This window comes from Leptodactylus fuscus, chromosome 5 (genome assembly GCF_031893055.1).
Source record: "Leptodactylus fuscus isolate aLepFus1 chromosome 5, aLepFus1.hap2, whole genome shotgun sequence".
NCBI lineage: Eukaryota > Metazoa > Chordata > Amphibia > Anura > Leptodactylidae > Leptodactylus > Leptodactylus fuscus.
In genome coordinates this window covers 34,637,608-34,664,156 of record NC_134269.1, presented here as the reverse complement: position 1 = coordinate 34,664,156, position 26,549 = coordinate 34,637,608, and the positions used below count along the sequence as shown (strand labels likewise).

At 44.8% G+C, this 26,549-nt stretch overlaps 2 protein-coding genes across 2 annotated transcripts in view; both read left to right on the top strand.

Moving 5' to 3' along the window:
• Positions 1-26,549, top strand: part of LOC142202649 (caspase-7-like) — a 436,926-nt gene that overhangs the window by 397,608 nt on the left and 12,769 nt on the right. The window lies entirely within an intron of this gene.
• Positions 7,349-24,701, top strand: LOC142202602 (all-trans-retinol 13,14-reductase-like). The gene is made up of 11 exons (XM_075272803.1): positions 7,349-7,522; positions 14,091-14,273; positions 14,387-14,628; positions 14,833-15,034; positions 17,097-17,294; positions 18,027-18,149; positions 19,272-19,410; positions 21,076-21,185; positions 21,912-22,078; positions 22,562-22,721; positions 24,335-24,701. Exons 1-11 carry the CDS (start codon positions 7,366-7,368, stop codon positions 24,478-24,480), a joined length of 1,827 nt encoding a protein of 608 aa, XP_075128904.1. The 5' UTR covers positions 7,349-7,365; the 3' UTR covers positions 24,481-24,701.

The following is a 26,549-nucleotide window of genomic DNA, read 5'->3' as shown; positions in this document are numbered from 1 at the left end:
GCTTTTTTTGTGGCAGATTTTATTGTGTTTTTTTTGAGCCAAATCTAGAAGTGGATTGAGCGGAAGGTAGAAGTATAAGAACTTCCTATATATTTCCCATTCCATTTGTACCCATTCTTGACTTTGGCTAAAAAAAAGCAACAAAATCTGCAACAAAAAACGTTGCGTTTCTGCAATGTGGAGCCTCAGCCTTACATTGCAAATGCTGAAACCATCGGAAATACCTGACATTGGTTTTGTGCGTCAGGTTTTGGTCACAATTGCAATTGGCAATTGGCAATTGCATGGTGAATAATCTGCTGCAATCCCTCCCAACATTCGGGACCATCCTGCTGTATCCGAAACGGTTGCAAACAGGACAGTATTAGTTTTAGGGCACTATCCTGGAAAGTAGTGTGGGAACACTAAAAGGTATCACTTTTTTGCGAAGAGACACTAATGGGGTACAAAAGGAGGCGCTATCATTGATTTGTGTAAACACATTATCACTGTGTGCTACACAAAAGACATTAAGTTTGTAGCGGCACAAAGTGTAGGAGCACAAAGGGGGATGGGAGGGATTGAATGGATATAGGCAGGGATTTGGCAGGGTTAGAGACATGTCATCATGCAGTGCCCAGTATGCCAACAAGTCTAATAGAAGCTTCTGCTACATGACAGATCAGAGGATGTGATGTGTTGTAAGTGGTGTCACAGGGCACACATTATAAACCGCCTGATATAGAGCTTTGGAACCAATAAAACCACTTTATAACACAACACAGGGTTACCTTGTGGCAAGATCACTGGCAGGAAGGAGTTACCTTTCACCCACATTTTATCAGCAAAATTTAAAGGGGTTGTCCCATGACAAGGATCCTATGTATACTGCTAGTTTATGTGGATTTAAGACTTTTCCTAAATGCATTTCTTTATCAAAACTGCTTTGTTTGGCCGCTATCTTAATTTATTCACTTCATTGTTTACACTCCATTTCTATGGCCCATGGGATTATCCGCTCATTTGTCAAGTGATGTAGCTGCCTGCTCTCAGGGGGGGAGGAAGGGGCTGGGAGCAGCTCTGAGCTGTTTGTGTCTGATAAGTAGCAGAGCTTCTCAGATAGGGGAGGTGAGAGCTCCGGGATTTCTGAGCTTTTATCAGTCGGCTTAATTAAATTTGGCTGATAAGGGCTGAGATAGGGAGTCTGTTACCTCTGTATATAATGCAAACTGACTCAAATCCAGCTCTTCTACATCAGCTTCACACTTTTGTAATTCATTTACAACCAATCCCGTGCAAGTGAAACCCCGCCCACCTATGTGCCGAGAAAAGCAGGAAGTGAAGAGAGCACAACAGCCTGCAGGGTAGTGAACAAGCGTCATGGGAATACCCCTTTAACAGTAAAGCCACAGAAGGTTGATGTTTGGCTTGGTAGCTGATGGTCAGTGGTACAACAAGCGTCCAGTCCTGGTGGTCAGTGGTACTTGTGTCATTTATAGCCTGGTCACAAGTACATCAGTGTCAGTTCTCTGGTGGTCAGTGGTACATGTAATGTTTACAGCCTGGCATTTTACAGTTCCTGCAAAGTGCATGGCATTCTAGCAAATCCCATCCACACATTGCAGGAAAATATGCACAGCGGATATCTGCCATTTCCAAAACTGTTGTGGTTTTGGAAATCGCAACATGTCAATTATACCTACAGAAATGCCGATATTTGCCTATAGGTATAATTGAAGTAGAAAGGTTTCCTCTGCGGACTTTCCATGCATTTATTGCTGCAGCCCACTATATGGGGCTTTAGCATTAAAACGTTTTTTTAGTAGCAATTTGTGCTATTAAAAAAAAAAAAGTGAAAAAGAGACATGTTTCCCATTTTCCTGTCCTAAGGTAATCGCTTTTTTATGCGGATTAGATTTCCATTTGGAATTTCCTAATTCCTGAAGCAGATCTTTTCAGCCTGCAAAATGTTCAGTGTGAACATACCCTAAGGGTGCCAGTGCAGTCAATACATGGGAAAACTGTACTGTTCCCACAGACAAACCCTTTACTCCCCCCCCCCCTATTGTGTGTCCGGTCTACAGTCCATGTGGAGCTTTATTCTCTATGGTGTGATTTGATAGGCTTACATATTAACTTCTGTGGGTTGTGAGACAGGAATCAGCGTCAGCCGATGATAACAAAAAAGTAGGTAAAAGGTTTGTTATACCGGCCAGAGGGAATGACCCCCAGTAAACCCCCTGGCTTTCTTCTTTTGTTTAATTGTAATTTTATTGAACTGTTCCATAAAGAATACAAGCTAGACAAGTACAGAGATAGGAGTACAGAGAACGTCCAAAGTGTTATTAATGGAAAGAATCAGGTATAGCCAAAAACATGGTATGTGGGATAGAACAAGAGGGGAGAAGGGAGGGATCGGGTTGAGGGGGTAAGTCCTATACATAGAGGGGAGAGGGGGCTGTGGTCAGAAGCCCTGCAATATGCAATAGGTGTCCCATGGGGTCCAAGATGGGAACGTCTCTACAGTATTGTTCAGGGCTGCGCTCAGGTATTCCAGGCTTTATTGGGGGCCTGAGGGAGGAATAACCTGCCTCATAAACCCGTCTTTCATGTTCTACGTTCTTTCTTAACAGTGTCAAGTGTAACATGTGATAGTCTGCACTACTGAAATCACTTGCAACAGCAGACTTTACCTCTGGCCTATATATCATGTAAAATGATCTTAGTATGGACCCAAAGCAAGCCCAAAACTGCACGCACACACATGCCAAAAATGTTACATGCACATACATCACACATAAACTCTGTCTGTACCAGGTCAGTGTCCCTGATTCAGGGCTGGACACATTTTCATTGTTTTCGTACATGTGGTTTTGAGAGCTATAACATTCCCTTCCATCTCACCAGAAGCACAATAGTGGGGTATTTCGGCCCCTGTGTGCTGGTAGGACAGAATGACATTTTAATAAATAGCAAATGGTTAAATAATCCCTCTCTCTACTCAATATAAGGAAGGAAGTACCAACCCGCCAACGTGTTTTTTTCTGTCCTGAGTTGGTGGGACAGTTGGGGGGAAGGTTAGTCCTTCCCTATAGTGAGGTTTCTGGATGACTTACCCTTCCTTGCTCCTGCTTAAGTTTGTTTGTCTTTGATCAGGACAGGCATGAAGATGTTGGGGCTGATGCTGGCGGCAGTAGATGTAGTTCCGTGGGCGCTATGGCATCTTTACCCCCTACAGAGGGAAATCCTGTTGACCTGGAATCACAGACCCATCCAGGTAGATAGAAGATTCCTCCTTTCCAAAATCCTGTCTTCAGTTAAGAGATGGAAAGTCCATGGTCCAGCCAATGGAAGCATCACTCTCAGGTTGGGGAGCCCACCTGAACGACAGTCCTGCCCAAGGGTCTTGAAATTCTCTCAAGGGGATGAGGTCATCTAATTGGAGAGATCTCCAAGTGGTAAGTTTAGCGCTACTTCGCTTTACCTATGAGAACCTGGATTGTAGGTGGCACGGAGAAGACAACGAAAGGTAGGAGAAGAATAGCCTTTCTTAAGGCTATTCCGACGTGGTACTTAGAAAATATCTTGTCTGAATGATAGGATCCCTTTAAGAATCTATATTGCAAGATCTGTATCCTTTAGGCAGTCAGAGAATCTTTTTCTGCAGCTTCTTGGAGCACTCACTATAGAGTTAATACTCTTTACGGAGGCCACTTGCTTTGTCCATTCCGTTTTAAACTCAATTCTTCAAGAGGGTCCTCCCTAGGAGTTCTTCTTGCTTGATCCCCATTATTGTGCTGCTGGTAGGATGGAAGGGAAGATTAGAATATGATGTTATTCTGTTTTCCCTTATTCCCAACAACAGTATAAGTCTCCCTCCCTATGTGTGTATGTATTTGTCTTTATAATTACACATTGTGGGTTGGTACTTCCTTCCTTATATTGAGGTGGGGAGGGGTTAATTATTTAACCATGTGTTATTTATTAAAAATTCCATTCTGTCCTACCACTGCACAGGGGCAGAAATACCCCACTAGTGTGCTGCTGTTGGGAAACCCACGAACCCCATAGACTATAATGGGTCAATGTGGTTTCTGCTCAAAAAGTGTGGAGAGGGGAACAGAATCCCTGAATGTAGTACAAGCGCTGGTGTGATCCTAGCGTAAGTCTGAGATATTTCTATTTAGGATTTTAATATAACATGCTTTAGAGAGGCTCTATCATTCTATCATTAGATTTTGGCCATTTGAGATAATCATATAACTGAATAGCCTGCTAATCGTTTTAGGAAAGACCCCCCATTTTTATGATTTACTGGTAAAACGGATATGCTAATTAGTCCCTCCGTGCACCCTGGGCGTTCTGTGCAACCCCCAGCGTCATACCTTCCTCACGCCCACCTCTGTTGCTTGTGATCTAAGTCCTCCTCCTCCTCCCTGCGTGTAACCGCCTCCAGCGTCTGTATTCTCGGCAGTATGTGAATTGAAATCTTGGGCATGCGCAGTAAGCATGCTCGAGCGCCATTAGTAAGCATGCTCAAGCGCCATTTTCTTGTAGTAAGCATGCTCGAGCGCCATTTTCTTATAGAGAACCACAAGAAAATGGCGCTTGAGCATACCTACTGTGCATGCCCGAGATTTAAATTCCCTACCGCCGAGAATACAGACGCTGGAGGCGGTTACTCGCAGGGAGGAGGAGGACTTAGATCACGAGCAACAGAGGTGGGCGTGAGGAAGGTATGACGCTGGGGGTTGCACAGAACGCCCAGGTTGCACGGATGGACTAATTAGGATATCCGTTTCACCAGTAAATCATAAAAATGGGGGGGGTCTTTTCTAAAACGATTAGCAGGCTATTCAGGCATATGATTATCTCAAATGGCCATAATCTAATGATAGAGCTTCTTTAAAGAGGATCTTTCATGTCCTCAGGCACATACGGTTTTATATACCGCTAGAAAGCCGAAAGTTGGCTTACCTGTTATGTGCCCCAGGGCTGAAGATATTGGTGCCGTTAGTTTCGGCACCGATCTCTGCCCACTGTCAGAAGTGCGTTCCTGACAGTCTAACTGGGCTGTGAGGAACGCCCCTCCTGACAGTACTCGTCCATACTGCTGTGCTGTATTATGGAGTAGAATGATGGGGGGGGGGGGGGAATTCCTCATAGCGTCATTGCTGGGTGGTAAGGAACACCCCCTCTTACAGTACAGGGCTATGGACGAGTACTGTCAGGAGGGCGTTCCTCAGAGCCCAGCTAGACAGTCAGAAACGCCCTTCTGAGAGTGTGCAGAGATCAGTTATAATGGCACCAATATCTCCAGCCCAGGGGCACATAACGGGAAAGTCGACAGTGCTCTGAATTTAGCGCTCTATCGGCTTCCTAGCAGTATATAAATCCGTATGTGACCCAAGGATATGAAAGGTCATGAAATGTTACTATTAGTTAGAAATCAATGGCCAACAGTAGTAATAATAAAAATAGTGCAAAAACAATTACAATAAACACAGTTTATAATAGATAATTTTATTTTTGGTTTCTGCATTTGTTCCATCCTGTCCTGACTTCTCCCTTTTTACAGCCGCATTTATTCTATTTCTTCTTTTTTTACATTTTTTTATTTAAAGGCCTAACTTCTTTTGCTGTTTTTCTAATGCGGCATAAATGTGGCTGATCACCTGAGGATAGCTCATCAGTATCAAAGGTTCCCCTAGGACCAAAAAAAAAACACTTTAGGCCCCACGTGACAAAAAACACCGCTGCAAAAAAACTCTGTGTTTTACAGTACCTGCAAAATGAATGGGATTCTGGCTAATCTCATCCACACATTGCAGAAAATGTCAATTATACCAGTGGACACGCTGGCGTTTTCCATATAGATATAATAAGGGCAGAAAGTCCGCAGAGGTAAACTCTGCGAAAATGAAACGGAAACGCATCATGTTTTTTTCCCACAGTGCTTTTCATGCAAAGTTTGCATAGTTTTTCTGTGCGGACTTTCTGCTTTAATTGCATCTATAGGCAAACCGCCGGCTTTTCTGTAGGTAGAATTGACATGTTGCGATTTCAGAAAAATGCAGCAGTTTTGGAAATTGTAGCCTTTCCATTCTGGGTATTTTTCTGCAATGTGTGGATGGGACTCGCTGGAATCCCATCCACTTTGCAGGGATTGTAAAACACCACAGTTTGGCTCGCGACAGGGTGTTTACGCCACATGGACCCACGACGTTATGTAGCTACAAAATGCAGCAGAAAAAAGCGCTGCTGAAACCAATCATATTTTTTTTCGCAGCATTTTTCATTGCGTTTTTGCAGTGTTTTTCTCAGAAATTTTTCTTATCTTGTTAAGGCCAAAGCTCTATGGTGGCAACACATCACGTTCTTTCTCGCAACGCATTATACCTATAGGGAAAAAAAGCCTAGCTGATTTTGTCACTGATTTTTCAGCGTCGCTTTTTTTGGACACTGTTTTTTGCATTGGATGCTGTTTTTGACACTGTTTTTGACGCTTTTTCAGTCGCTGTTTTTTTTTAAGCTTTTTTTTTTTTGCATTACAAAAAAGTACATGATAAAAAAAAATGCTAGCGGTTTCAGTCGCTGTTTTTGCCAAAACAGCTGCAAAAATAAGCGACCAAAAACCGCTAGCGGTTTTTTCAGCGCCCCATAGACTCCTATTCATTTTTTCAGGCGTTAAACGCCTGAAGAAAGGTCATGTCGCTTCTTTTTCTGCTAGCAAAAAAAGCTAGCAATAAAAAAAGCTAGCAGAAAAAAAAAGCTAGCAATTCACATAGGGCTACATTTTATGGAGGCTGATTTGGCTGCGAAATCAGCTGTCAAAATCAGCGTCCATGTCCCCGTGTGAACTAGCCCACGCCTGAAAAAATGAATAGGAGTCTATGGGGCACTGAAAAAAACGCTAGCGGTTTTTGGTCGCTTATTTTTGCAGCTGTTTTGGCAAAAACAGCGACTGAAACCGCTAGTTCCTTGGAGTTCTGAAAGTCCAAGGACGGAATATTATCTGACAATAAGCGACATGCAGTTCATGGCGACATAGATTATGATGCCAATCATTCCTACCGATGACATCATACCGCAATGAATATAATAACAAATCCGATCTACTAAATATAAAATCATTCAGGATTTCTCATTGTTATCAGAAGTCGTATTTTGCAATGCCTGCCATAATGCCCTCTGGACCACAGTTGGCATTTCTTCCCTTGGTGCTCTTGCCCTGGTTGGCACGAATACTTCTCCTCCCCCGGCATTTGCACAGTGAGGACTGTGGTATAGGTGGAGTTACAGGCCCAGCCCCATGCTCTGTATACAAGAGCAGCACACTGACAGGCAGCCTCTCATAGCTCCAGCTGCACTCAGACACTTGCAGACATGTGGCTCTATCTGGTAGCCGGGATCATCCTCATCCTCATCCTCGTCAAGTCATGGCTGGGAAGTCGGGGCCCTAACCCATTGGCTGTGGACACCAGGAGACCCGCAGGGAAGGTCGTGTTTGATAAGGCAATGAAGAGAAAAGTGATCAAGAATGGTAATGTCAATGCGAATGGTTGCTGTGTACTGATGGCTATGCTGGATGAATGACAAACAGACTGAGACAGATGTAGCAGGCGGTGTATTTGATACAGTATATTAGGAGGTTTACCTGCAGTCTTGTGCTGAACCAAAGGTAACATGTGAGCCGTGTTACACAACAGACTCCGCTCTGCTACATCTATCTCAGCACTAGATAAAATGTGAGTTGTGTTGCACAAGACACCGCTCTGCTACATCTAGCCATCTCAGCACTACTACGTAACAATAGGTGTGGTGCTTGTTCTGTAACTATGGTAGATTGGGATGCATTATACAATGGTGAGGGGACAGACTTGCTATGTGTTGCACCTCTTCCCTTTCATTCATTATATAAAAGTTGCACAGTCATGTGACAGGGGACAGCACGCTCTTGTCCCAGTGCATTATGGGCTAGGCTTGCAGTTTCTGTGTCTAACACATGGGGGCAACAGTTAGTGCAACAATAGATGTGCTGTGTAAGGGCATGTTCACATCTGCCTCTTTGTCTCTGTTATTCTAGTTGTCACAGGACCAGAAGATTAGGAAAATGGTCTGTCTAACCAAGGGACCCCATTGGCTATAACGGGGTTCTTTGGGTGTCTGTTATTTTTGTCCTGACATCACCAGACACAAATTTTGTGATTGCAGAACCTTTTCGTCTGGGAGTTGCGAGGGACAGACATCATGGACAGCCACGCCGGTTGTGTACTTGTATCTGTTCCTGGGAAGGGGGGGTGGGTTGTAATAAATATGGACACCACTAACGCTACCCGCAATTACGTGCGGAGCCCAGTGAACCTCATTGACTACAATGGGGACCGTAGGGTGTCTGTCGTTTATAAATGGAAAATGGCGGCGGAAAAAGTCTTCTGTGTAAGACTTTTTCCTCTGTCGATTTGCAATGGATTTTGACACAGATGTGAACCTAACCTGAGTTGGGTCCCCGGGACACATGTAGATTTGCTGCACGTCACCCTATGTACTTTATGGCAAACTAGCTTTTACCCGCGACTTCGTCCACGGAACCCTGACCCCATGCGGGACCCACCTGGAGCGGTGCACAGGCTTGTTCCTTTGCCTTGTGTCGGCAGCGGGCCCTTCCTACACCTGTGGGTCCATGGACCCTCGGGGCCCACCCTGCGGCCTGCTGGAACTGTTTACCTCCTCTCCCTCCTTGCACCCGCCACCCGCATTTCTACCTACCCGCTTCCCCATGTGGTCACTCCTTCCTCCTACTCCTTGCCCCTTTGCCCCCCAGGAACGTGCCCCCTCCCCCCCCCTAACCCCATGCCCCCTTCTCCCGTGTTACCTACTCCGTGGCCCCTTTTTCCCCCTACCCCATGACCCCTTCCCCCGTCTTACCTACCCCGTGCCCCCCCTCCCTGCGGGCCGCTGGAACTCTTTACCTCATCTCCCTCCTGGCACCCACCACCCACCTTTTCCCTACCCGCTTCCCCATGTGGTCACTCCTTCCTCCTACTCCATGCCCCCTTCCCCCGTCTTACCTACCTCCTGCCCCCTTTTCCCACCACCAGACCCTGCCGACCGTGTGTCCCCTTTTCCCCTACCATCCTGTGGCCCCGTCCTCACCACACCCTGGGCTTCCCGTGCACCGATGTTCCGACTTGTAGTGTCCAGAGACGGCAGACGCTGCGGGGCAGGTGGCCGAATCGGCGTTCCAGATCACGGCGCAGGTGACCCCCTTTCCGGCCGCGGCAGAGTACTGCGGTCCCGTGGTGAGGCCACACAGGTGGGGCAGCATATGGACTTGTCGCTGCCCCAGAGTAGAGGCCCTTGTGCAGGATGCTCCGGACCTCTCAGAGACGCCATGTTGGTGTGGACGGCGGCCGGACGATAACTCCGCCCACATAGAGAAGCGGCACCCAATCAGGTGAGCTGCTGAAGGGGCTGGGATGACGTCATGCCAGGTCCTGCAGCGAATTGAACCATAAGAAGCATACTTTCACCTTTATAATATTAGTAGGATTTGCTAAATCCACAAATGTGCTACAAATATTCCATGTCCGAACAGGGCCTTATAGTTATAGAACATTTTACCCAACCTCCCTCATGTTGGGGCTCCACACTGTGAAGACGCAGATTTTTTGCCGCAAGCAGACCCGAAGAACGGAAACCCAAGCGCAGGTGTGAACCTAGAGTAAGCTGTTATAAAACAGACGTGTGTGAACATGCCCTCAGTAAAAACTGTATGTGGGTGAGATTTATCAAAATTACTACAGTAGGAAAATAAGTGGAGTGGTTGCCCATGGCAACAATTTGGGTTCAGGTTTTATTTGAAGGCCCTCTAAAAAATGGAAGGTCTTGTTTGCTATTGGCGCATGTTCCAATTGAGAGGGCACGCTACTGCTTTTTGTGGTCTGGCGTCACGCCCCTGCCATAAGTCTGTGAACATCACGGCCATGTGTATGCGGTCACATAAATGTATGTGTCACGGGATGGTTAGAGTCCGGCAATAGGCAATGTGTAATATATATTTCATGTGGAATGTATTCTCTAACCTGTTGTATACATCAATGTGTAGTTGGCTGATTGGGGTCTAGTGTGTTAGCACATTGTATGCAAATACCTCTAACTAGTGAGGACCAGTGAGGACAATGGGTGGAGATAATCTGATCAGTGTCTCCAAGAAGATGTTGGACGGTGCATTGTCCACAGGAGACAGGGAGTCTGCTCTCCTTGGTATAGGTGAGGGGGGAAGGATCTGTGACTTCCCACCCACAGATATAGGTGTAACAGTCTTAGTATATAGTTGTAGCTGGAGTTAGTATGTGTTAGCCGGCCTGTGCACAGCTCTGCAGAGAGCCAGGATTTAGTTACAGGACCAAGGAACCAAAGCTATCATTGGATTGTGACTTCTGTGGACTTATTGTTATTATGGTTGATGTGACCGCCGCCGGCTACTAACTTTGTGGATTACAATAAATTGCTGTTGTCTCCCGACCACTTGCGTCCGTGTTGATTCAAAAGACCATCCGGAGGAAGACGTATACCTTTGCTCCGTGACAACTGGTTGGCAGCGGTGGGATCAACAGCGGACAGCGAGATGGACTACAGCAGCTCAGCGATTAATGGAGCCACAACCTCAGAATACAGGAACTGGACTATGGCAAGTCTACAAGTAAGGGCCCGGGAACTAAACCTGAGTTACCAGGGAAGAACGAAAGAGCAACTGATCGAGGCACTGGAGGAGATGACCCTGCAAAGCGACCATGAGGAGGGCTGCCCCCAGGAGACAGTAGAGATACGGGAGTGGCAGGTACAGACCCAAAAGAGCAGATGGGTTGTTTTGTATGAGGAGGAATTGGCAGTGCTGGGGCTAGGAGCAACTGCAGAGCAAAGGAGTAGAGCATTACAGAGGGCTCAGGAAACGGAGAAGGAGGAACAGAGAATGGCGCATGAAAAGGAAAGAATGGCGCATGAAATGCGAATGGCTGAGATAACTATGCGGAATTATAATCAAACGTCGACCCCCAGCCCAACAGTGAGAGAACCACAATATGTCTCCCATAAACACTTCAAGACCTTTGATGAAGCGGCTGGGGATGTTGATGGATATTTTCAGGACTTCGAACACCAGTGCCACCTGATGGAAGTCCCAGAGAAGGATTGGGTCCGGTATCTGGTGGGGCACCTACGAGATGGGGCTGCGGAAGCTCTCAGAGCCATGGACCCTAGTGATCAGCGGGACTATGAGGCCATTAAAAGAGCGGTGCAGAAGTATTATGCAGTCACTCCAGAGACCTACCGAGTTCAGTTCCGCTCTTTGTCTTACAATGGGGGAAGCTCCTTCCACATGTTCGCCCACAAGTTGAAGCAAGCATGCAAGCGCTGGCTAGAAGGAGAGGAGGCTGTCACAGTCGATAAGATCCTCCAAGTCATACTTAAGGAACAGTTCTTTTCCCAGTGCCCCGCTGAGATCCGTGAGTGGGTGCTGGAACAGAACCCAGCCACAGTTGAGCAAGCTGCTTCCCTTGCAGATGAGGGCCTGACCATCAAGCCGCAGTGGAAGAGGTTGTTTGCAGAGGAGCGGAAAACTACCACAGTCCGCCAGACACCCTTCATCCAGCCACCCACCTTTCGTGCCCGGCCTCAGGATTACAATTCCCCCTCTACCCCTGCCCCAGCCCATCGGCCTCCAGCTATGAACAACCCTGTCCCTAGACAACGACCTACTGGAAGAATGCTAGAGCGCAGATGTTTTGGGTGCGGGCGGCCTGGACATTTGCAAGCTAGTTGCCCTGTTAACATGGGGGCACGGGCCACCGTGGCATCCCGGCCTATTCACTACCTGGGAACCACCCCTAGGACAGAAAGTTTGGCCCCATTTCCAGATGACTCCATGAATGACCCATCTGTTCCACCTCCAGGGGTCTATGGGATTCAGCCTTCCGCCACACATCCCGCAAACCTTCAGCGGAAGCACTTGCAGGAGGTCCTACTGGATGGCCGAACAGTTGTTGGATTCCGGGACTCGGGAGCTTTCCTAACGGTAGCGGACCCCCGAGTAGTTCGACCCGAGGCCCTAGAGGAGGGCCCTGGCCTTTCTATCGAGTTGGCAGGAGGTACTCGGAAACGTATTCCTAAAGCTACCGTGGAACTCGACTATGGTTATGGACCAAAACGATGCACAATTGGTGTGATGAGCGGGCTGCCGGCCGATGTTCTGTTAGGCAACGATGTTGGAAATCTACAGTGCCACTTTGTGGGAGCAGTGACCCGAAGCCAAGCTCAGAGAGACGCCAACATGGATCGACCGGATTTTCTGCCAGATGCCAGCCCTTCAACCCTACAACTTTACCATTCAGTACCGCCGAGGGAACCAACACCAGAACACAGATGGGTTATCCCGGCAGGAAGACATATGAGCTATAGAGACTGATGTGCATTCCCCAATTTACCTGTGTAGGCCAATTGTGTCATGCACATGTTTTGAGAGGGGGAGGGGTTGTCACGGGATGGTTAGAGTCCGGCAATAGGCAATGTGTAATATATATTTCATGTGGAATGTATTCTCTAACCTGTTATATACATCAATGTGTAGTTGGCTGATTAGGGTCTAGTGTGTTAGCACATTGTATGCAAATACCTCTAACTAGTGAGGACCAGTGAGGACAATGGGTGGAGATAATCTGCTCGGTGTCCCCAAGAAGATGTTGGATGGTGCATTGTCCACAGGAGACAGGGAGTCTGCTCTCCTTGGTATAGGTGAGGGGGGAAGGATCTGTGACTCAGCCCTCCCCACCCACAGATATAGGTGTAACAGTCTTAGTATATAGTTGTAGTGAGCAGTTAGTATATGTTAGCCGGCCTGTGCACAGCTCTGCAGAGAGCCAGGATTTAGTTACAGGACCAAGGAACCAAAGCTATCATTGGATTGTGACTTCCGTGGACTTATTGTTATTACGGTTGATGTGACCGCCGCCGGCTACTAACTTTGTGGATTACAATAAATTGCTGTTGTCTCCCGACCTCTTGCGTCCGTGTTGATTCAAAAGACCATCCGGAGGAAGATGTATACCTTTGCTCTGTGACAGTATGGATCCATGTGATATCTATTAATAAAAAAAATATAGCACATGGACCAATATGTACAGTATGATTTAGGCCTAAGGCCTGTGACTGGTCTCAGTCTTAGTATTTATGCCTTCACAATGAAGGCCGTAGTCACATGTTCACATATAACATACGTGTGGTGTCCTACTTTCCATGGACGCTTTTTGTGAAAATGAGCATGGTGGGGTACTGTCCGAAAATATCCTAAAGCTGATACGTTACCTTGTTGAAGAGAATTTCATAGTGACCACCATGTTCTGTCTTTTTTATTGTATGTAGTATGTCACTCCCATGTTCCTCTGTATGTAGTATGTCACTCCCATGTTCCTCTGTATGTAGTATGTCATTCACGTTCCTCTGTATGTAGTATGTCAGTCCCATGTTCCTCTGTATGTAGTATGTCACTCCCGTGTTCCTCTGTATGTAGTATGTCACTCCCATGTTCCTCTGTATGTAGTATGTCATTCACGTTCCTCTGTATGTAGTATGTCACTCCCATGTTCCTCTGTATGTAGTATGTCACTCCCATGTTCCTCTGTATGTAGTATGTCACTCCCATGTTCCTCTGTATGTAGTATGTCATTCCCATGTTCCTCTGTATGTAGTATGTCATTCACGTTCCTCTGTATGTAGTATGTCAGTCCCATGTTCCTCTGTATGTAGTATGTCACTCCCGTGTTCCTCTGTATGTAGTATGTCACTCCCATGTTCCTCTGTATGTAGTATGTCATTCACATTCCTCTGTGTGTAGTATGTCACTCCCATGTTCCTCTGTATGTAGTATGTCACTCCCATGTTCCTCTCTATGTAGTATGTCATTCGCATGTTCCTCTGTATGTAGTATGTCACTCCCATGTTCCTCTCTATGTAGTATGTTCTTCCCATGTTCCTCTCTATGTAGTATGTTCTTCCTATGTTCCTCTGTGTGTAGTATGTCATTCTCATGTTCTTCTCCTTCTTTTTTTTTACAGTTTTCTCTCCTGAAAAGGTTCCGGAGAAGCTGGACGCCATAGTTATTGGTAGTGGAATTGGAGGACAGGGAATAGCTGCACTCCTCGCCAGGGCTGGGAAGCGGGTACTGGTCCTGGAGCAACTGGGAAAATTGGGTGGTTGCTGCCATACCTTCAATGAAAAGGGCTATGAGTTCGATGTGGGTGAGTATGAGCGTGGTATATCTGGATGTAGGCAATACATAAAGAAATATATAGGATTCCTGCTGATGCATAGATACCAAACCACAAGCATAACCATTAGATTTCCCTTCCAGGAATCCATTACATTGGTCAGCTGAATGAGCAGTCTCCGTTTCGCATTTTGGTGGACCAGTTGACAGACGGACAGCTGCAGTGGTCTTTAATGGACAACCCATTTGATGTAGTAGTGCTAGGGGACCCCAAAAATGGCCGTCGATATAACATGAAATATGGGACTAAAGCCTATGTTGATGAATTGAAAAAGTCGTTTCCAGGTGAAGAGAAAGCGATTGAGAATTTTATGAAACTGGTTAAGGTCAGTAGAGTATTGCGTATATTACAGTATACAGCCCAGTGTTATACATAGGCCACCCAGAGCTGCCTCTCCATGTTAATATATATATAGTACCTAGCCTCTTCATTCTATATGATTGGTAGTATTATATGGGGTTTATTTGGTATAAAATAAATGAATGGATTTTTTGTGTCAATTAAAACTAATGGCAACTTCACCTTCCAGAAAGTATCTGGCCGGACTCAAGACATGGTCATCCTGAAGATGCTCCCTTTGCCGATCTCCCGCTTCTTGTGTTCCACTGGCCTGATAAATCTAATCTCTCCGTTTTTCCGCTATGCTTCACGAAGTGTATCCGAGGTTATCAGTGAATTCACCAAGAACAAAGAATTACAAACCGTACTAAGCTACATATTTGGGACGTACGGTAAGTTCCAGAAAGCTATGGGATATACAGTAGTATTGGAATATTGTAGGAAGCCAATGTAGTAGTCACTGGCTCCCGTATACTATTCTAGGTACTAGACATGGGTACAACTAACTTGCATATTTATTGGCATGAAATATAAATGGTGGCATTGTCTGCTTTTTTGATATCGGTACAGGTATGTTTGTAGGGAAACCAGTAGATAAGCGGAGAGACTACAGTGTGGTACTATGGATGATAAGAGGGAGCTCCACCTAAAATAAACACAGGTGCTTTAGGTTTTTTTCTTTGGTCAGTGTATTAAGCTTTGTTAACACATTGCCTTTTCAATGGCAGTAATAAATAGTACATTTCCACCATAACTATAAACCAAGGTGTTCAATGTAATGGCCAGAGTGATAACTTGAAGCTCCGGGGCCCCAATACACTGAAATGGGGCCTGTACCTACCTTGTGGCATGTAAACAGTGAGTCCACCATACACGTTAGATAGCGAACTGATCCCGAAGGGCTTGGGAAGTTTGGCTGATATTTTTCTATCATTTTGATCCATTCTATAGCATAAATCCTTTTCACTATTGAATGATAATGATACTATTAGGACCATACAATGATTATCTTTGGACATCTCCAGACAACTATCAGGACAGATCCATTGGAACATATATCCTTCCAATTCTTTTAGTATGTGCCGGAAAGGACGCCCTTAAGTAACACGGCTATTCTCTGACCCAATACAAAGGTCATGATGTAAATTGTATTGAGGGTAAACTTCTTAGGGTAAGTTTTCATAGGGTTTTTGGTCAGGCTTTTGAGGCCGTATCTGCCTCAAAATCCTGACCAAAAAGGCGGTCAGTCCTCTTTTCCAGGAGCCATTTTGTTCTGGCTCCCGGAAATAGAGGCGACATTCTCATTCTTTCAGGTGGATTCGCCTTGTGACATCCGCCTGAAGACACTCCCTCCCGACTAGGCCCATTCATTTGGGCCTAATCTGGAGTGGAGTTTGTGACTGGATGCCAGTGCAGTGCACCGGCATCCAGTCGCAGCTACCCGTATTTTGGTCCGGAACCTGAGGCGGCCTCCGCCTCAGGTTCCGGACCAAAAAACCCAGTGTGAACTTGCCCTTACTGTGGCTGTGAGTTATCCACTTCCTTCTGGCACTCGGCTATGACCAACAATAAGACTCTCCAGACACAGTGTGCAGGAAGCCATTTTTCTGTGATTCTCATGGGAATAAATAGGCAAACTGGCTTCATGATGTCATTGTCCGACAGGTAGTGTCCGTTCAAAATCTTGCACGGACATTAGGAGCGGACACTAGCTGTGTCCGTGACACTTGTCATTAATTTAAATGGCGATCAGGTGCGTTCTTTTGCACTCTGCGCCCTTCCATCACTGTCCGCATGTAAAGATGTCCGACTTTTCAAGCGGACAGAAAAACCCGACATGTAGGTTTTTTCTGTGCGCTTGAAAAGTCGGACATCTTTACAAGCGGACAGTGAAGGAAGGGCACGGAGTGAAAAGAACGCACCCCATCGCCATTTAAATTAATGACAAGTGTCACGGACACAGCTAGTGTCCGCTCCTAATGTCCGTGCAAGATTTTGAACGGACACTACCTGTCGGACATTACCAGTCGGACATAGACGGTAGTGTAAACGCCCCGTTAGAGAGAAGATAAGTCACTTATGCAGCAACCGCTAAGCAGATTGCCTTCACTACAACTTGCATCATTTCCTTTTGTAACAGGCCAGAAATATTTTTTCTCAGAATTCTAGTTTAAGAACTTGATATTTGCTGATGAGTTGTTTTTTTTTTGGCGGAAATGAACTTTAAGGTGTGTTTGGTAGTAAGTGGAGCGTTCTGATCTGATCTGACATGAGGTTGGGTGTAGAACATGAACTGTCAGACTTCATTATCTCGGGGCACAATAAGATTCTTATTTAAGGTTATTAGCACATTTTCAGGTGTCTTTAATTTTTAGCATATTTTTAACCCCTAATGTGAGTCATTGCAACTCAACCCAAGAGAATAAAGAAATGGTGACTCTTCTCTTTCCTCAGGTGTGTTCCCGGAGAAAGCCAGCTTTTCTCTACATGCCATTCTGATAGACCATTACCTGCGTGGAGGCTGGTATCCAACTGGTGGTGCCAGTGAAATCACCTACCACCTAGTGCCCACCATTGTAAAGGCTGGAGGAGCTGTCCTCTCAAGAGCCACGGTAGAGCAAATCCTGGTGAACAACGACAAAAGAGCTTGTGGTGAGTACAAGCCGAAGGTATCTAAGACTATTGTGTGTAATGTAGTCATAAGGCTGTAAAGAGAACTTAGAAAACTCAAGTCTTGAACGTATAAAGTGGTGTAAGCCACAGAGCAAGCCTTAAAGGGGTTTTCTGGGCTAAACATAGTCATGTCCTATCCTAAGGATAGGTCCTTCGTATCAGACTTGTGGTGGTCCAATACTTGGAACCCCCCATCAACAAGCACCTCATACACAGAGAATGGAGCAGGAAGCAGACAGCGCTGTTCTCTGTGTAGTGGCAGGACCAAGTCACTGCAGCTTAACTTTCATTTTAGTGAATGGGAACATTAAAAGCATAACTTTCTAGACTCCATAGAAAATCTGCCAGATTATGTTACGTTGTGTGAGTGGCAGGTGTATGACTTAAAGGGAGTCTGTCACCAAAACCCAACATATCAGCAAAAGGGAATTGTCATTACTCCAAAGAGGTAAGGGACAAGACCCTTTTTTGCTCCCAACAGCGTATTTGCACAGCCCTGATGCACGAGGGGGAAATACTCTGTTTAGTTCAGGTGGACCTAACCTGTAGGGCTGGGTGCTGGTGACACAGGAAAGTTTGCACAGAAAAGCTGGTTGGTTGGCCCTCTAGTAGTTGTAATGGCAGATCTGACCACTAAACTCATCCATAACCCATAATACATATATCTTATTAGTTACAGTATATGAAATGTCATGAATTCTTTCTTTGCAGGAGTTGTTGTCAGAGGGAAGGGCATGGACCCCATCAACATTTTTGCTCCCATTGTGATCAGTGATGCCGGCATCTTTAACACATACGAGAAGCTTTTACCTCCTGTAGTTAAGTCAATGCCAGGTATGTGCAACCTGAATATTTGTCTCTACTTGTCATAGACCTTGACAATAGTGGTATTACATATCATTACCATTGCTATTACATACCACCCTGACACGGGTCAAAGGGATAAGCTTTTGACCTCTGCTGGGTAAGCCGTGCCGTTAGTATTATCTGACAGAATTGCAGGGGTGCCAATACTTTTGGCCAACACTGTATATCACAGGATCTTCTCCGGGCATGTATTAAAAGTGGTAGTGCTGGAACACAAGGTACACGGAGCCTTAGTGTGTAGGGTTTTCTGTAGCTTATTATAGGATTAAATTTTGCCTGACCCCTTTTGTATAAAAAAGCATAGTCGCTTACACTTTTCTATATAGTTGAAATGAAGGAGCTTTCCTCTAGAGTTGAATGTGCCCGCTCATGGGGTGTCAGGGAAGATAACTGATATCGGACATTGATTTATTGAGTATAACCATATTTTAACTATTTCCACATCTGATAGCCTCCAAAGACATTCACATGCATACTGTAGGTCTGTATATACTGTATGTATTTTGAATGTCTATTGTTACGTCTAATCGGTAGGAATCCATGTGTTGGGACATCTGCCTATGATGAAACTTATGTTATAGCCCCATCGAATAGCCAAACAGCATGTCTGTTGTAGCTGTGTTAGGCCCCGTTCCCACGGCGTTCACTCTGACACATAAACACGTGTCAGAGTGAGCGATTCAAAACAGAATCCCATTGACTTCAATGGGTTCCGTCTTACGCGCGTAACACATTGAAATCAATGAGTTGAAAAGACTCCCATTGATTTCAATGTGTAGCGCGCGTAAGACGGAACCCATTGAAGTCAATGGGATTCTGTTTTGAAGCGCTCACTCACTCACTCACTGACACGTGTTTACGTCGCATTACTCCGTGGGAACGGGGCCTTACAGTACAGAATACAGTACAATACAATAAAATACAATAGAATAAAAATTATATAAAATCAAGTGTAAATATGTCCACTATAGAACAGAATATGAATAGAGATTATGTGTCATATGCAATACTTTCTTCGCCGGTTGCCCATTTTATTCCTCATTGTCACATATTCCATTTTTATTCCTAACTCTGTTTTCTCCTTCTCAGAGATCCAATCCCAGCTTGGTAGGATGAAACATGGACCAGGGGGTTTCAGTCTCTTTGTTGGGCTTAAAGGCAATAAAGAAGAACTCAACCTTCCTGCCTCCAACTACATTTACATTCCAGACAATGATCTGCAGAAACTGTAAGTAGTCGCATGGTTTGCATCTTTAACCTTCTGACAAAGCCTTGGGCCTATGTACTTCCTAATAGTCCCACAAAATAGTTGCAGTATATAAAAATTTGCAATAAATGGGGCATTTATGGGTGGAATCAGGTGCATGGCATAGGCCTGGTGTACCAGTATAAGCACCTTATGTAATAAATAAAGTCCACTAACGCCACCTCTTTGCATTCTTTAATAGGCACCGCTCCACAGATTCCAGCACAGATGGAATTTTTTCTGTAGCCCTCACCATTCCCAAGCAATCATTGCTGTCAGTTTCAGCACAATTATGCTCTCTGTCAGGTAGGCTGTCTGGAGCTGGGGCAGAAAACAAGGCGCACCTACCTGACAGCAGAGAGTATTATTGTGCTGAAACTAACAGCAATGATTTCTTTGGAATTTTTTAGAGAAAAAATTGCAACTTTGCTGGAATCTTTGGAGCGGTGCCTATTGAAGTACGCAAAGAACTGGAGTTGATGAGGGTGGTGAAAGAGCCTCTGTAAAGTATCTTACGTTTATCCTATGCCCAGGTCTTTTCAAAACTATGGGCACATTTATTACCATTCTGCACCACTTTTCTTGCACCAAAAAGTTGCAAACTGTAGGTGACATATTTGTCGCAAGTGACGTTTATACGCTGAAAGGGGCATGACAAGGAGGTGTGATGGAGCCATGGCCATTGGTTCTGACAAATATATTATAATTTCCTTCAGTTTTCTTTTGTAAATGAGTATGAAGCTGGTGTACATTTCAGAAGGAGCGCAGACCCCGGTGGAGGATGTGACTGATTTATGATCAGACTAAGTGCAGTGTCTGCCAAAACATGTCCTTCCACCACGTCCACAAGCTCTGACTATTTGCATCCTTCAATAAGCTCCACTTGCTGATTTCAAGGTATCTGTAGCCCCCACCATTCCTGAGCTATCAATGCAGTTAGTTTCAGCACCAAATCTGCTAATCTCCTATTTAGTGGGCAGTCCCAGACTATCTGCTCCAGCTCAGGATCACTCGCCTGATTGTAAAGAGCTGAGTTAGCATTTTGGGTGCACTCATTGCTCTGGAATGGAGGGGACTACTACAGAAAAAATTGAAAAGATGCAAAGAGATGAAGTTGGTGGAGGTGGTGAAAGGTCATGTTTTAAAGTTTCTTATAAAGTTATGAAGATCTAAGGAGTGTCTGCGGTAACCTTGGTACCTCCGTGCACCAGGTGGATGAGAACAGGTTGTTCAAGTTACGGTCAATGATGAGTTAGATGTGGATGGGAACACCCAAGGTTTTGTACCTAGCCATAACACTCGGCTGGCGGCTTGCAGCACATTATAGCATGGCATACATTACATGTACATTGCTAAACCACTGTAGTAGTAACCAGGTGCCATTGTCACTGCACCAGGCCCAGCGTTCACCTGTTCACAAGCTGCTCCCATGGCATTTCATAAAGTGTAAATGGTACCTGTATGAACACTTGGTATAGTTATATATGTATATGTCTATATGCCTGAGGACTGACAGCTGAGTGACTCTAATTCTATGGATTTCCAGGTACATGCAGATTTATTGTAGGTCCTACCAATTATAGAGCATTATTACCTTGTTTACATCTACGTCTCCTGACTCATGAAATATATTCATCTTCTGTACAGGGACAAACAATACTCTGCTGCTTCCGCTGATGATGCTCCACAAATCCTTCCAATGTTATATATCTCCTCCCCTTCTGCTAAAGATCCAACCCATGAGGAACGCTGTCCAGGTAGGTTCCTACAGACGCTTACATGTGCATATAATAATTTACACCGCGGCACTGGAGGAATTAATTTTTGGGTCCGTAGTTCTTTTGGGGTTCTGGTCTGTTAGGGCTAGTTGACATGGGGCAAGTTGGCAGCGTTTTGACGCAGAATCTGCCTCAAAATCCGCTGCTCCCATTAACTTCAATGGGAGCTGCTCGTTTCTTTTGTCCACTAGCTAGTAGCGGAGAAAAGAAGCGAGCTGCCCTATCTTGCTGTGGATTCCACGGCTGAATCATACGCAGGGCGAGGCTCTGGCCCATTCATTTAGGCTTAATCCATGACGGAAGTGTACACGCAGATCCCCGTGTGAACTAGCCCTTATGGGGTCTGTAGTTATTTCTGTGGTCTTCTCTGGAGACTGTGTTAGTTTATGGCATTGGATCTCTAGTTCCTCCGGGACTGTATTTATTTTTGGTTTTATTTTGGTCTGTTTTTGGAACTAAAGTAATTTATTTCTGAGGTTTGGTTATACTGAAGGGCACAGATGTAGGCAAAAATAGAAATCCCTACAGAAGATGGTTTCTGCATGGAGGGATGTCACCTTTGTATCGTAGCTTGCCTCGGAATGATTGATGTGTCCCATTCACATGTATAAAATATGACATTTACGTGAAGACTCGATCATTGCTTTACAAATTGTTACAACGTCAATACCTCTGACTTATATTACTATGAAAATCATCCTCTAGGAAAATCCACTCTGACCGCTCTGACTTTCACCCGCTATGAGTGGTTTGAGGAATGGAAGAATAAGAAGGTGCAGAAACGGGGACAGGAATATGAAAGTGTGAAGAATGCGTTTGCTGAGGCCATGCTGGAGACCACCATCCAGCTCTTCCCTCAAATAAAGGACAAGGTTAGTGGCATTGTTTGTTTTGGGGTTTTTTATTTAATTTTTTTTTTTTATATCATTTCCCTTGTGTGTTATATAATGTGATCATTCTATAGTTTAAGTCTTTGCAAACAGCAGAACAGTTTTTCGGTTTCACCATACTAGCCATCTTCTTGGAGAAGACCACCACCTTGAAAACCACTTTTTAATGCAATTTTGGGTCCATTTACTTAGAGTAAACGTGCGTGTATTTTGGCAAAAATAAGACTCCCATTGACGTCAATAACATTTTACACGTGTATTTTGACGTGTTTTTTTTTATACGTGTATAAAGATGTCATTGACGTCAATGGGAGTCTTATTTTTACACGTGTATTTTTTACACGTGTATTTTGCCAAAATACACGTGCCTTTACTCCGTGTGAACGGGAACTTAGGGTGGTCATCTCAAAGGTCTTTCATTACATTTTAGTTCCTTGATGTCCTACAATTTTCTTCCTTCTACAGATTGACTGCTATACCAGCGGATCCCCTGTCACAAATGACCATTACCTTGGTGCCTCTCGAGGAGAGTTCTATGGAGCAGATCATGATATTGCCAGGATGAGCCCCGAAACTGTCATCGCCATCAGACCTGAAACTCCTATCAAAGGCCTTTACTTGACAGGTGAGATGTGGTGAACGTGTAATGCTAACCTTACTGGCAAATGAGTAAAATGGCTTTACTTGGCTTACACAATATTAGACTGAAGAGATGGGGGTTATCTACATTGGACAATCCCTACTTGTTACAGGGCCACCTTGACATTAAGGTTATCACAAACAGCCCCAAATACTGGGTTCACACTAGCGTTCAACTCTCCGTCATTCTGGTCCGCATGGGGACCCAAAAGTCGGAAAGCCTGTCCGCTTAAAAAGTGGTTACCCATGGACCCCATAGACTATAATGGATAATCTATGATAGATTTGACACTAAACTATGTGATTTGTCAAAAAGGACGACATAACATAAACCGCACCAAAACATGTTATTGAATAATGGATATTGCAGTGACATCATATCAAGATCTGGTCATTACAGACCAATGTGTGATGTGCATTCCCCCCCTGGCTGTTTGGCCAAAAGCGATCACATGACTTGTCCCACCCCATTCATGTAAGGTCAGGACTGAAAACAATGGACAAGTTACACCACAGATTTAGCTGCAAACCAGCAGTGTGTGTTAAATTCGGAATTTGCTGCAGATTTTATGGTGGATTTCCCACAGACGTCATCATGTTTATTAAAAAGGATAAAACCTTCAGTAAAGAAGCATTTATAACATGCCTTAAAAAAAAAAAAAAAAAAAAAGTGAAAAGATGGCGCAACTGAGCTCCACTACATGGTCAGCATAAAACCCGCAAAATACGCATTGTAGGCTTTTTTGGTAATTAGGTGCATGGAAATCTAACTCTAATAATCAGTTCTCCTAAAGGAGAACTGTATAAATCCATATGCCTCTAGCGACCCCTAGTGGCAGATACAGGCAGTGAGGTTTTTTTTTTTTATAATTTCAAATAAAAATGTATGACGTATAGCCAAGGACTTGAGTCTCGACTCGTTTGTAATATCAGACAAATACAGCTTTGTTAAGTTAGTAAAGTTTTAAGGCTTTAAAAATATATATCATGGAAGGTCTTGGATTCGCAGGGTAAGTTCACACGGGGTTTTTTGGTCAGGATTTTAAGGCCGTATCCGCCTCAAAATCCTGACCAAAAAGACGGCTCCCATTGAAATCAATCCCAGAAAAAGAAGCGACATGCTCATTCTTTCAGGCAGATTTGCCTCGTGACATCCACCTGAAGACACTCCCTCCCGACTAGGCCCATTCATTTGGGCCTAATCCGGAGCAGAGTGCGCAAATGGATGCACTGCACCCGCATCCAGTCGCAGCTACCTGTATTTTGGGCCGCCTCAGGTTCTGGACCAAAAACACCCATGTGAGCATACACATAAAAGGCTTTTTAGATTGTCAGTAGGCTTCATTATCATTTTAGTGGGGGGTCATACACCCAGGATCCATTTGAGTGGGTGGGTGATTTGGCATCTTCAGAGAAAACTAAGTACAGCTCTGTACATTGGTATCACAGCTCAGCCCCTTTCACTTGAATGGGACTGAGCTGTGAATGGACCATATGGCCGATGAACATTTTCTCAGTGAGGATAAAGCCTGGAAACCCTTTTATTTTCAGAGGCCCAGACAGTTCTTTATACTAAAATGTCTTTTCTCCCACCCCCAGGCCAAGACCTCTTTCTATGTGGATTTGCCGGGGCTCTGAATGCTGGACTTATATGTGCCTCTGAGATCTTAGGACGTAACCTTTATATAGACCTCCTGCAACTGCGACGACAGATCCTGAAAAACAAGGCTAAAAAAGCGGAGTAATCCTGCATCCTCTAAACCTGCTGGAAACATAAGAGTTAAAAGGGACCTGGAACACTAAATAGGACGATTAGGGAATAAGATGTCATGTCCATTGTCCGATCCCATGACATGTACTAACTGTCCTATGGTCACTGTACTGTATTCTATATACTACCTGTGGTGCGGACTTATTCGGAATTTAAGCCTTTGCAGTGCATAGGGTGAACCATGCAGCAATTCAGTACATGCAGTTTTTGCTGCAGATATGATGAATGTGGACCTATCCTATAGGAGAAATGTTGACTAGTGAATCCTCGCATATCTGTTAGTATATACTTGCTTTCCATATGAAATAAGGATTCTGGAGCTTTTCTTAAAAGCTTTGTCTGTGTTCCTCTGTTAATCCTCCTGGAAATGTATGAATAAATTCAGAACTGTGTGTTACCATCCCACTTGTAAGTCCATGTTCACATCTGTGTCCATCAGGAACCTCCGTTGCACAGATCCATGCCAGACTAAGGCCACACGTAGCTGAAAAAACCTTAATAAAATCTCTATGTGGGGTTCACAATCTACAGAAAAAAAAAAAAAATCTCATTGATCTTGCTAGGACAAACTAGAGGTACACACCTTATTGTGAAATTGAATGCTAAAGCCCAGTTGTTAATTTATTCCTACATTTCCAGGAGGAATAACAGAGGAACAGCACAAAGCAGAGTTCTAAGTAAAGATGCTCCAGATTTGTTCTCTCATAGGGAATACAAGGATTTAGTAATACAGACATGTCAGGTGAGGTGATGTCATACATTATAATTTGGGCACCCTGTATCACCACAGGCCTTGGTGCTATGCAGATGTAATGTATTCACAAGTGCCTTACGGTTATGGAGACATTTTCCATATGATTTATTTTTCTCTCCACAGAAGTCTGTGGCAATATCATGGCCTATATCAATGGCTTCCATAGGGGACTGTACTGCATTGCCTAAGGCTCCGTTCTCACGGAGTAACACGCCGCTCATTTAGACATATAAACACGTGTCAGAGCGCGGCGCTTCAAAACAGATCCCATTGATTTCAATGGGTGCCAGCTTACGCGCAACCAATGGGAGGCTTTGTAACCCATTGATTCCAATGTGTAGTGCGCGTAAGCCGGCACCCATTGAAATCAATGGGATCTGTTTTGAAGCGCCGCGCTGTGACACGTGTATATGTGTCTAAATGAGCGGCGCGTTATGGAACGGAGCCTAAGGCCTCCTGCACACGATTATAGTCATCTTTACTGTATGCAAAAACATGTCCGCATGTCATCTGTAACAACGGATCCACAAACAGACTTGATCCATCCCCTACACCTGTCAGTGCCAAAAAATGCAGAAAAGAATAAGACATGCTTCATAATTTGCAGTCCACGGATATGACACAGACACACGGCTGCAAAAAATGTGGTGTTGTGTCTGGGTCCACAGAAATGCGTACGTCCATATTTTGATCCACGGATTGAAAGTACAGTCGTGTGAAGGAGGCCTAAAAGCATTTTGCCCATGTGACCTAAAAGTGTCCTTATTAGAGATGAGCGAACACTGTTCGGATCAGCCGATCCGAACAGCACGCTCCCATAGAAATGAATGGAAGCACCTGTGACGCCGGCCGGCCCCCCGGCAAAGTCAGCATCACAGGTGCTTCCATTCATTTCTATGGGAGCGTGCTGTTCGGATCGGCTGATCCGAACAGCGTTCGCTCATCTCTAGTCCTTATTATTCTTGGAGGTCACATTTTTGACGCATGTGCATTTTATTTTTTTGTATTGTGGGTCCTTTATCATGACATTGTAGAAGTCGTAACTGGGCCCAAATCCCAATAAAAAACGCAGACTTCCCCAACCCAAATATCATATTACCTGTGTTGTACCCATATTGGGCGAGGACCATTTGGGCCCTTCCAGGCTCCAGTTCCTGACACGCCAGACTGAAGTGTCACATATGAGGTTTATCGTGTGAGGTTTCTGTCAGTATATCCCGATACATGCACTGGGTGTAGTAAATAATGACGATACGGCATGTAGGAATACTTCTAACTTATGGGGACAA